Here is a 12680-nt window from a genome sequence, read left to right on the forward strand (position 1 = left end):
GGCACTGCTCTCGGGGGACCTGGGTACAGACACCCCCTTAGAAGCGCCGTGTATCCGTCCTGCCGACCCCCGTTTATCTCACGGGCACTCGCTGGTACGCGCGCAGCGCCCATCTGGGACGGAACCGGCTCCCGGGCCGGCTTTCCATGGACACGCGCAGAAACTACCCGCTGGCCGGTCCGACTCCGGAGGAGTGTGCGCCCGTCTACACTCCCCGCCCTCCCCCGGCCGCCCTGTGGGCTTCGGTTTGAGGGTAAAAGCAGATGGAAAGGTGTAGGTGTGCGCGCCTTGCGCCGCCTGGAAGCCCTCGCCCGCGTTCAATGCGTAAACATCCTGCCCACAGAGGAAAAAACAACCAACACTGAAGGTTGTCTGCGGGTCAAACACGTTCCCAGGGCACAGGCAGCCGCACTTCACGCGACTCCCGAAGAGCCGGGGTGCACGGACCTGCAAGACACATGGGCGCCGGGGACGCAAGCGCGCGGAGGCCGGGAGGGAGATTCAAAAGGCGGCCGCCTGGGAGAGCAGGCGAGCGCAGGGGGCCCGTGGGCGCGCCGCCTCCCTCCGCGACCCGCCCCCCGCTGCCCCGAGGGCCCGAAAGCCGGGGCGGGGGGAGGCGCGGAGCTCGGAGCAGCGCCGAGCCGGTGGCCCGGCGACCGGCAGCGGCTCCGCGGGAGCAGCGCCGCGACGCATGCCGGGAGCGCGCGCGCGCTGCACGCCGGGCCCCGTAGTCCCCTCGGCCTCACTGCCTCCAGGTTGCAGCGCAAAGCGGCCGCCTGCTGCTCCTTTTAAGGCTCGCCCAGGGCCGCGCTAGACCCGCCGATGGGGAAGAAGTCGGTAACTGCGGGCCGAGGGACCCGGGCCGTGTCTCCCCCGCCCCGCGGGAAGGAGGCCACGCCGGGGTCCCCACCTTCGCTCGCCAGTCCCTTTCCGAGCTGGGGAGGAAAGGTGGGCCTGCCAGTCCTTCTCCTTTAAGAGGGGGCGGGGTGCGGCCTGCCGTTTGGGCGGGCCGAGAGCTGACGGACCAATCACCCGGGCGGCGGCGGGAAGGCGGGAGAATGCGAACCCTCCGGTAGGGCGGTGGAGGCGGGCCCCCGGCCTTATTAGGAGGGAGGCCTGCGCAGGCGCAGTGGCGGCCGCCGCGGAGGGGCGGGGACAGGCCAGTGAGAGACGCTCCGACAGGCGCCGCGGGTGATTGGGAGAAAAGGGGCAGCGGAGGGCTTGTCATGGGGATCCGAGCGGCGAGACGGCGTTGGTAGCATCTGGGGACGCCGAGGGGGGCCGGAAGTGTCACCGCCGGAGACCCCGGCGCCCGCTCCGCTGGGGGGATCCCCGCTGCTCGGGTCCCGCGGAGGGAGGACAAAAAGGAGGGAGCCCTGATCTCGCCCTCGCCCCGCCCCTGGGCTGGTTACCGCGGGGGCGGGGAGTGAGGGCTGCTTTTGGGGGGAGTGGAGATCGGGGGACGCGGCGGTGCCCTCTCGAGCGGCTGCCGGGGTCCCCGCGGCGCGGGCTGCGGAGCAGGGTGGCCGCGGCGGCCGTGGCTGTTGCATGTGTGGCTGCTGGATGCGGAGGCGGCGGCGGCGGCGGCGGCGAGCAGCAGCGGCAGGATGTTAGGGCAGCAGCAGCAGCAGCAACTCTACTCGTCGGCGGCGATCCTGACCGGGGAGCGCAGCCGGCTCCTCACCTGCTACGTGCAGGACTACCTGGAGTGTGTGGAGTCGCTGCCCCACGACATGCAGAGGAACGTGTCTGTGCTGCGGGAGCTGGACAACAAATATCAAGGTAGGGGCCGCGGGGCTACCCATGCGGGTCCTCCCCGCCCGCGGGCCGCCGGGCCGGGCGCTCGGGGCCAGCCCGGGGAAGTGACACTTTCCCTTTCTCCGGTGACAGTCTCCTCGACTGCACAGACAGGGGGTCTGACGTGTGGGACCGGGGAGAGGGGCGGGAGGCCGGGCTCGCGGCCCTCCCTTCCCCTCCCGCGATCGGCGAGGACTTCGGCGGGGTCTTCAGGGTGGGGGTGGGGGCTGCTCGTCAGCCCACGCTGCAAACCCAGCGGCTGCAGCTGGCGTGGAGGGGGATCAGCCATTTTAAGCAACAAGCATTGGCCCTGGGTCCGGCTTGCCCCGTGCCGCAAGCCTCCTGCCCGGCGAGGCAGCGTGCAGCCGGGCGGCGGGCTGCAGGGAGTGAGTGGCCGGGCTCCCGCGGTCTCCGGGCCTGGCTTCCCCCAGCCCCTGAGGCCCCCACCCCCCTAGGAGCATATGCATTGGAACGTGCGGGGGGAGGGGGCGAGAGGGGACCGCGAAGGCGGACTCGGGGGAGGTCCCTCCCTCCCTCCGCGCTCCGCTCCGGGCTCGGCCATCGGGGCGTCGGTCCTCCCCTGCCGCCCCTGGGCGAGTTCCGGGCTGTAGCCTTTTCCCAGCTCCTCGAGCCGAATGGTTAAAAGGGGAGGGGTCCCCGCGGGTGGAGGAAGAGGGGTGTGTGGCGGGGAGGGCCCCCGGCGCCGGGGGGCGTGGCCTGGGCGTGACGTAGGCATGGGAGGGGCGCGGACGCGCGCTCTCGCCCGCCGGGAAAATGGCTGGCCGCCGGGAGGCTGGGGCGGAGCCGGCTGGGCTGGCGTGCGGGACGTCAGTTCGTCCGCAGCGGAGTCACTGTTAGTGTGGGGGACAGGTCTGCTGTCATTTTGCGGCTCTTTGCCAACCATTCAGTTGTGACGAGGACGGTCAGCTCCCGGGAGCGTCCCCGACCCTGGCCCTGCGTAGGTTCCGGTTCTCGTCTCACTTCCGGGTCTCAGGAGGCAGTGGGTGGTTGACCGGGCAACCGCCTGGCGTCCCTTAACCCCTCCCTCCTCCGCCAAGTTTAAGTGAGGAGGCGAAAGGCGCCCTTGGTGTCAGTGCCCACGGCGCGGGGACGGGGTCCGCTTTCTACAGAGTGTCGCTGGCCGCCCACTGTTAGGGGCCCTTCGCCTGCCCGCGGAGGGAGGGGTCTCCCGGGGCCGCTGTGCTGTTAGCTGCCCCCGGGTCGGGGCGCAGACCTGGGACATAACGTGGACAGAACAGCTATGCGGACACTACAGAGAGAACTTCTTGGGCCCGTTCCCTGTTTTTCTAGTCACGTCGTAAATCTAATGATTTAGCCTCTAAGGAACCCACTTCTGGGGCGGCATTTTCAGGCCCGTAGCATGTTAAGATACTTAAATGTCTCTGTTTTCGAATCTGTAATTTACTTCTGTCTTCTGAACCCACAGTTGATAGGACTGGTCCATGTTAGGAGGAGGAGACTTAATGCTGATTACTTGCAGTGTGTCATATGCTGTGTCAAGTCTAGAACATTATCTCATTTAATCCTCACAGTAACCTTATGAAGTGAAAATTCACGGATAAATTAAAATGTGCAGGGAGTTTAAGTAACTTGTTCAATTAGGTGGGCAGTGATTGACCCCACAGCCTGGCCACTTTGGGTGCCAGGCTTGTTTTTGAACTATTTTTATTTTTATTTTTTTCAAAGAAAAACTCTCCAAAGGTTTTTTTTTTTTTTTTACAGACTTGAAGCACATACACACACAGTACATACATGGTAACCTAAAAAATGATACATACATGCTTAAGAATTGTATATTCAGAATTTTTAGTTTTTCCGATAACACTGAAGTTAGTAAAGGTTTTCACATCTCTGTAAAAACACATACCTATATTTGCCTTCACAAAAGTGAAGCTTTTTTTTTTTTTTCATTTTAATTGGGGAGGGACAATTTGTTACAAGGAAATCTTTCATTTTGACCATCTAGAATTGTCATTAGTAGCTCTGTTAACATGAGAAATAGTATTAGGCCTTAAATGATTGAGAGATCATAAAAAATTTTCAGCTGTGTTAAGATTGTGATTAGTTCCAAGATTAATATAAAAACGACCTAGTTTTGCCCTAGCCAGTTTAGCTCGGTGGATGGAGTGTCAGCCTGAGAACTGATGTGTCCCAGGTTGGTTCAGGTCAAAGGCATGTGCCTAGGTAGCAGGCTCAGTCCTCAGTGGGGGGGGCGGGGGCTTGCAGGAGGCAGCCGATCAATGGTTCTCTCTCATAATTTGTGTTTCTCTCTCTCTCTCTCTCTCTCTCTCTCTCTCTCTCTCTCTCTCTCTTTCCCCCTTCCTCTCCAAAATTAATAAAAATATTTTTTAAATAAATAAAATGATTTAGTTTTCACTCTGCATGTGCGTGCTGAGTTAAGCTTTCTGTTTTACATATATTAACCTTAAATACTTTTGTGTTTTTTAAAATTTATTTGCTAGTTTTCAAGTATTTTCCGATTCTGGATCTAATACTGCAATATTTAGTGATACAAATTATGTAAGCAGTCAAAGAAATTTCCTAACTATTTAAGATACTTTATTAGAAATTACTCAGGAACCTTAAAAGTAACCATCAAAAGTTAAAAATAGAGAAATGAAGAAAGTATTATGATAATGAAGTATTTATTATGGGATTTGATTGTTAGAGAACCTCAATTTTTGTTCCAGTATTTTTGTTCATAATTTCCTGGGTAAATAACCTTTGAGCTAAAATTTAATACTTAATTTCAGTGTCTTCCTTTCAACGTAGGAGAAAATGCTTACTTGGTGAAGCCAGACATACAGATCTGGAAGAGTTAAAAGTCTGGGGTTGTTGCCCTATCTGGTTTGGCTCAGTGGATAGAGCACTGGCCTGAGGACCAAAGGGTCCCGGGTTCAATTCAGGTCAAGGGCACATACCTTGGTTGCAGGCTCCTGCCTGACCCGGGGCCACAGTCATGGCTCATGCAAGACGCAACCAATCGATGTATTTCTCTCACATAGATGTTTCTCTCTGTCCTTCCCTCTCTTTTCCACTCTCCCTAAAAATCAGTGAAAAAAAGTCTGGGGTTGTCTCTTGAGCTTCACTTTCTCTCCGTGCGGAAGTGGTGGCTTCCTCGTGGGGCGCTGTGGGGATTAAATGAGAAAGTCTTGATCACACAGACGTGTCTCAGTACTAGTTTCTTTCACTGCATAATTAAGGTGTCTTAAAAATGAGAATTTTTATCTCATGTATAGCTGTATGTGTTGGTATGCTATAATTAGCTTTCTAAGCCCTGATTATTAGATTATTAGATAAAGAATATTTGAAATAAGGTTCCCCTTTATTTTATTTATTTTTTAATATATTTTTCTTGATTTCAGATAGGAAAGGAGAGGGAGAGAGATAGAAACATCAATGATGAGAGAGAATCATTGATCGGCTGCCTCTTGCACAACCCCTTCCGGGGGTCAAGTCCACAACCAGCCATGTGCCCTTGACCGGAATTGAACCCCGGGACCCTTCAGTCCGCAGGCCGTAGCTCTATCAGCTGAGCCAAACCAGTTAGATCTCCTCTGTATTTTTAACCTCTGTAAATTTTGTGTGTTTTGGGGGGAGGGGGCGTGTACAGGAAAATATGTAGCTTATTTTTCCTGGAGGAAAATTAAGTTCTTAAGAAATCTACTTACATACCTACCTGGGCAAATGGGCTAGATAAGACCTTTGTTTAAAAGAATGCTATGCAGGTGTGAGTACCTACAATTTTCAGGGAGTAGCTTCTTGCTTTGTATTACCTTACTTGCAGACAGCCCCATTGTATGTATTTTACTCAATTAATATTTCTGTTCTTATCATTAGAATAATAATATTGGGATCTAAACAGTGATCTGCTATGTGTATGTGGTGTGATAAATTAGAGTTAATTTTTTGTTTCTCCATCTTTACTAAGACAGAACTCTTTCAAATAGTGTTAAATCTCATAAGGATTAAAAAACAACATTTGAATAAAAACTAATCTTATGCAAATTTTGGTGATATCTGGTGCTATATTTTTTGTGTGACTCAGCTATTTTTAATTGATTGAATGTGTTCCAGGTGCTATACAATAACTAAATCAGCAATTCAAAAAAGCTTACTTAGAACCAACTGCTGAGTTATCTACAAAAATATAGTGATCCAATGCTGACTTTACTGTAATTCTGTTAGTAGCTTAGTCAGTTGATGCCAGAACATGAACCTAAACCTACTCTGGAAATAGTTTAAGTTTCAGAATTATCTCTTGTGGCAAAATAAACGAGCCATTAAAACTAATATGATGGGAAGCTAAGAGCTACTTCTGCTTTAAGGAAGTCCAGGGGTATGATAGGAAATTAAAGGTGTAGTGTCTCTCTGGAGTCATGCATGCCATTGGTTGAACTAAATCCTGCAAATGCAATTGGGCAGTAATCTTCAGCATAGTCCTTGAATTTAAGTTTTACAGCTAGAGTCTGGCCTGTAAATTTTATATACAGGATTTTTTTGAGATTCAAATGAAGTGTAGACAATATGGCAGTAGGTAAACTGTAAAGTGGTATACAGTGAACCTGACCACACAAAATACTTTTTTAAAAAAATTCTTGTTCGTGGATATTTTTTCCATTGATTCCTAGAGAGTGTGGAAGGGAGGAGAGAGAGGGGGAGATTGAGAACTGGTGTGAGAAAAACATTGACGTGAGAGAGACATGTGGATTGATTGCCTCCCACATTTGTCCCTACTGGTGCTGGGGAACCTGCAGCTGAGGTACCCTTGACCGGGAATCGAACCTGCGATCCTTAGGCCCTCAGGCCGACACTAACTGGTCAGGTCACATAAAATACTTTTGATTATTAGGTAGCCACACATTTAAAAATATATATATTTGTATTGATTTCAGAGAGGAAGGGAGAGGGAGACAGAGATAGAAACATCAATGATGAGAGAGAATCACTGATTGGCTGCCTTCTGCACACCCCCCACTGGGGATCAAGCCTGCAACCTGGGCATGTGCCCTTGACGGGAATCGAACCTGGGACCCTTCAGTCCGCAGGCCAACACTCTCTCCACTGAACCAGACTGGCTACGGCACATTTTGTTTTTAATATTGATTAATGAATATTAGAGTTTTGTGTTCTCTTTTTTATTAGTTTATTTCTAAATATACTTTTATATTTGATAACATATGGTCTTTGTATGGGAAATAATGTATTTTTAATGTACACATACTAAAAAAGAGTGTGGTCTTATGGTTTGAGTTCATTCTAACTTTTCCAATTCTGTGAAAGATAACTAACTTGAAAAATGCTGTATGTGCTAATACACAATAACCTGATTTTTCCTTTTCTTTTTTAGAAACATTAAAGGAAATTGATGATGTCTATGAAAAATACAAGAAAGAAGATGATTCAAACCAGAAAAAACGCCTACAGCAGCATCTCCAGAGAGCATTAATCAATAGTCAAGAATTGGGAGATGAAAAAATTCAGATTGTCACACAAATGCTCGAATTGGTGGAAAATCGGGCAAGGCAAATGGAGCTTCATTCACAGTGTTTTCAGGATCCTGCTGAAAGTGAACGAGTCTCAGATAAAGCAAAGGTAGATGCCAGCCAACCAGAAAGATCTTCAAGGAGACCCAGAAGACAGCGAACCAGTGAGAGCCGTGACTTATGTCACATGACTAATGGCATTGAAGACTGTGATGATCAGCCACCTAAAGAAAAGAAATCCAAGTCTGCCAAGAAAAAGAAACGCTCCAAGGCCAAGCAGGAAAGGGAAACGTCACCTGTGGAGTTTGCAATAGATCCCAATGAACCTACATACTGTTTATGTAACCAAGTGTCTTACGGGGAGATGATCGGCTGTGATAATGAACAGTGTCCAATTGAGTGGTTTCACTTTTCATGTGTTTCACTTACGTACAAACCAAAGGGGAAATGGTATTGCCCAAAGTGCAGGGGAGATAATGAGAAAACAATGGACAAAAGTACTGAAAAGACAAAAAAGGATAGAAGATCGAGGTAGTAAAGGCCATCCACGTTTTAAAGGGTTATTTGTCTTTTATATAATTCTTTCAGAATTTACTTTCAGAAAATGTTTTAGGGTAAATGCATAAGACTATGCAATAATTTTTAATCATTAGTATTAATGATGTATTAAAAGTTGTTGTACTTTGTCTGTGACCTTACTTTTCTGCACTGAATTACCAAATATTTTGAACCAGGTAGTCTGTAGATCCCTGATGAAAGGAGCAGGGACGAGGGAGAGGGTGGGGTGACCATTAGGAAAACTTCACAACCCACGCCTATTTCATTTTCACTTAAAATGTGATTCTATGTTTTGGGCTAACACCAAAGTTTTGCTGGCATTTTTTAAGTTCTACGTGCTTAAAAAATGTTAGATAATAGTTGGAGTTCTCTGCAAGCATTACAGTTACCGTGGGTGATTTAAATGTGAGCACTATATACCATTTAGAGCTTTCTCCCTGGCCCCGTTGACACATGTTTACACATACACTTGTTCATCTCTAGTCTTTCTAGGATTTAAGAAATTAGAGATGGTAACTTGGGATTCCATGTGGAATAATGTGCTCTTATTAGAGCGTTTGCTGCTGTCTTTTCCTTAGTAGCATTTTGATACACTGTTAGAGGCCCATTTATAAATGCCTTGCTGCTGCTGCTTAGACACATCCAATCTAATGCTTAATAAGGGACCTGTGTTTTGTTTTGTTTTAATTGGGACAGGTAAGAGTGGTTAGAATGCCAAGAATGCTGTCACTGACTTATACTGGCAAAATTGGGGTTATGTAGTATGGTTCAAGGTTGAGCAATGAAAAAAGAAATCCATCCTATTTAATATTTTCTACGTTGACCCACCATTGGGAAGCCTAGACCCAGGCCTCTCGCTGGGCAAAGGGCATATACTAGTCTTTAAATATTGCCTTCATGTCAAACAGTAGCTTAAATAGTTTTGCTAGTGGCTATAGTTCATTGCTGTCCCAATCAGTAATTATATATTATTTTAAGTAACAGTGCGTTTACTTTCTGGTATTGGTGCTGTTGATACCTTCACATTTAATTAGCTAATTATAACAATGCAATTAATAATGTGTTTGTAAACAGAATTTTCCAAAATCCTAATATTTTAAGGGTAAGGGATGTATGTCCATATATTCAGAGAATTTTTTTGGGGGTGGCAGGGGGCAGCAGATTGACTAGTCCTTATATTTATGTTTAACATACTTTTTATTCCTCATTCCTAATCTGATGATCTTGATTTTTTTTTTTTTTTTGATTAACATGTGAAAAATTCTGTCAGCTTGTTTGGAAAAAAATTGTTTTTTTTCTCTTCTAGCTCTCCTGTGTGACTTTTAGGCATGTCCTCCCACCTCAGCTGGGTGTCAGGTTATTCGTGTGCACGTAATAGGAGATTGGCTTAAATATCCCCAAGGTTCTTTGGAAATCTTCAGTATTTTCACTGTAGTGAGGATTTTAATAATTACATGACTTGTTTTTCTCTTTCATTAATTTTGTCCTTCGTTTTGAGGTATGAAGATACTTTATTATTTTTCTTTTTTTTTCTCTTAATCTTTATTGTTGAAAGTAATACATAGGTCCTCCTTTTTCTGAAGACACTTTAAAGGCAAGCTTAGAGACAGGTAAATGCACAATATTTTATTAACTTCTGTCCTAAGGATATTAATTGGTGACTAGAGTTCATTATATTACTTCCTGAACAAGGAATATTAGTATGATTAAGATTTTATTTTATTGTAACTTGTTGAGTTTTAAAACCCTTTTCTCTCTCAAGAATATAGCATTTTGTCTTAATAATTACATCCTTGTGACCAGGATAGAGCTATTTACCTGATGCCATTAAAAATGAGTATGTGCAAAGCCCCCAAAAGCTTTTAAATGTGACTTACACAGGATTCAACACTTTTTCTTTCTTTCTTTTTAAAAGGAATTAATTTTTATTGATTTCAGAGAGGGAGAGGGAGAGAGAAACATCAATGATGTGAGAGAATCATTCATTGATCAGCTGCCTCCTGCGTGCCCCTTACTGGGGATTGAGCCTGCAACCTGGACATGTGTCCTTGACCAGAATCGAACCCAGGACCCTTCAGTCCGCAGGCCGATGCTTTAGCCAGTGAGCCAAACCGGCTAGGTCAATCAACACTTTTTAATACATAAATTTGATTAGGCATATCAGTAAATAATAAACTTCCAAATAGAAGTGCCCAAGTTTGGATTAGTCTTGACAGGAAAACAAATGTAGGAAATCGTGAAAGATGTGCTCTCTTGACCTAACATTTGAAACAGTTTTATTTTCATGAATTTCTTCTTGTTTTCTATACCTAAAAGGAATAGAAGTCTTAAGTTTGCATAACATTATGACTGGCATTTTTTTTAATGTATTATGTATTTCATATCTTTTTTAAAAATATGATTTTTATTTTATTTTTATTGATTTCAGAGAGAGGAAAGGAGAGGGAGAAAGAGATAGAAACAGCAATGAGAGAATCACTGATTGGCTGCCTCCTACACGCCCCACACTGGGGATCAAGCCCACAACCTGGGCATGTACCCTGACCAGGAATCAAACCATGACCTCCTGGATCATAGGTCCACGCTCAACCACTGAGCCACAACGACCAGGCTAGATTTTAGATCTTATGTCATGCTTACCAATGCATACCATATACCAGTGGTTCCCAAACTTAACTCACAATGGAATTACCTTGAGAGCTTCAAAACATACTGGTACTTGTGTCCCACCCCCAGCAATTGTGATTTAATTCATTTAGAATGTGGCTTAAGTATTGGAATTTTAAAAAAGTCCCCAGATGTTTCTAATGTACAGAAATGTTGTAGAACTAGTTGTTATATTTTGGAAATTTGAACCTATTGAAGACTGCTGGTGGGTTCTCTACATCTAGATTTTTTTTAAAAAATATATTTTATTGATTTTTTACAGAGAGGAAGGGAGAGAGATAGAGAGTTAGAAACATCGATGAGAGAGAAACATCGATCAGCTGCCTCCTGCACATCTCCCACTGGGGATATGCCCGAAACCCAGGTACATGCCCTTGACCGGAATCGAACCTGGGACCTTCCAGTCCGCAGGCCGACACTCTATCCACTGAGCCAAACCAGTTTCGGCCTCTACATCTAGATTTTTATGTGACAGACATAAGTGCTGGTACATACCAAGAATTGTCCCTGCCCCCAACAGTTCCACCAACAACACCTGAAGCCTCAATGCTCGATGCTTGTGTGCTAGACACCGAGCAGTGGTGGTGTCAGAGAGGAAAAGGTCCCTGCTCGTGGACCATACATTCTGGCGGGAGAGCCAGATGTCTATCATGTCAGGGAGCTGTCAGTGCTGAGAGGGAAGCCCAGCACAGAAAGAAAGTGGGAAGTAAGGCAGACAAAGATTTAGGGGAGGGAGGAGTAGAACGAGCATCTGACTGTGGGAGGGGCTAGGAGATGTTGGCTCTTGGAAGCCCGGGTAGGAAATTGGGAAAGCGTCCATGTTCTTTAAAGATCACTCTAGATACAACACAGAAAATTTATTGTAGGGAGCCTGGTGAAGAGAGATTCTGGAGACTCAAGTCTTGCACCAAAAATATTGCTGACTTAGACGAGGGTGGTGGGAGGGCTGAGTGGTAGGGCTCTGCCTGTGTTGCGAAGATACAGCCATCAGGAGGACTCTGGCCCATGGAGTTGGGGGCTGATTTGGGGGCAGGGACAGAAGATAAGCATTTCTGAGTTAGCCTGTGAAAGGAGTTTAGTCATGTGACTGAAATCACTCCTGTAAGTAGAGTAGTGCTACTCAAATTTTAATATGCCTATGAGTCACCTGTTTTTTTAACTGCAGATTGATTCAGGAAGTCTGGCATGGGGCCTGAGATGCTGTACTTCTCACCACCCCTCAGTGAGTTGATGCTGCTGGTGCAGGGACCCACATTTTGAGCAGCAACCATGTAGACCCAGAAAGGGGGTGAAGGGGACTTGTGGTACTACAGCATTTAAAATGGGGAGGGGCCCAGCCAGCATGGCTCTGGTTGAGCATCGACCTGTGAACCAGGAGTGCACGGTTCAATTCCTGGTCAGGGCACATGCCTGGGTTGCAGGCTCAATCCCCAATGTGGGGCATGCAGGAGGCAGCCAATCAATAATTCTCATCATTGATGTTTCTATCTCTCCCTCTCCCTTCCTCTTGAAATCAATAAAAATATATTTAAAAATAAAGAAGGAAGGACCCATCCAAGGAGACTTTGAGATCTCTCAGGGAGGCAAGCCAGAAAAATGTGGCACATCAGAAACAAAAGAGCCCAGCCGGTGTGGCTCAGTGGTTGAGTATCAACCTATGAACCAGGAGGTCACAGGTTCGATTCTTGGTCAGGGCACATGCTCAGGTTGTTGGCTTGATCCCTGAGGCAGCCAATCAATGATTCTCTCCTTTCCTCTCTGAAATCAATAAAACTATATATTTTTTAAAAAAACAAAAATGAAGGAAGTTTCCAGAAGAGTGATTTCAAGTTCTGTCCAGTAAGAAGAGGATAGTGAATTAACCGTGAGACTGGCGGATTGTTAAGTTTAACAGAATGCAAGTTGAGGGGATAAAACTCTGGACTGGAGAGAAAGGGATTGAAGTAGAGTCAGCAAATGGACTCGAGTTTTCATGTATACGGAGGGATACATGGAGTATCTGAGCTAAGGAAAGGTTTTAACGTGTAAGGGATAAGACAGCATGCGCATATGCCGACTGGAATATTGCATCAGAAGGGGACAGATGCATGTAGTAGGGAGGAGTGGATTAGTGTAGGAGTGAAATCTGAGCAGGCAGACGAGAAGCGAGAG

The 12680-nt window shown here is 47.0% G+C and overlaps 1 protein-coding gene across 1 annotated transcript; it reads left to right on the forward strand.

Moving 5' to 3' along the window:
• The first annotated feature begins 1446 nt into the window (after positions 1-1446).
• Positions 1447-9159, forward strand: ING2 (inhibitor of growth family member 2). The gene is made up of 2 exons (XM_081114587.1): positions 1447-1782; positions 7169-9159. Exons 1-2 carry the CDS (start codon positions 1608-1610, stop codon positions 7837-7839), a joined length of 846 nt encoding a protein of 281 aa, XP_080970713.1. The 5' UTR covers positions 1447-1607; the 3' UTR covers positions 7840-9159.
• Positions 9160-12680: the final 3521 nt, after the last annotated feature.

Source organism: Myotis nattereri (genome assembly GCF_964212035.1).
Source record: "Myotis nattereri genome assembly, chromosome: 2".
NCBI classification, from domain to species: Eukaryota; Metazoa; Chordata; class Mammalia; order Chiroptera; family Vespertilionidae; genus Myotis; species Myotis nattereri.

Coding starts and splice junctions, on each gene's coding strand:
- ING2 (XM_081114587.1), top strand. CDS start 1,608: ATGTTAGGGCAGCAGCAGCAGCAGCAACTCTACTCGTCGGCGGCGATC. Junction 1,783..7,168: donor GCTGGACAACAAATATCAAG/GTAGGGGCCGCG, acceptor TTTCTTTTTTAG/AAACATTAAAGGAAATTGAT.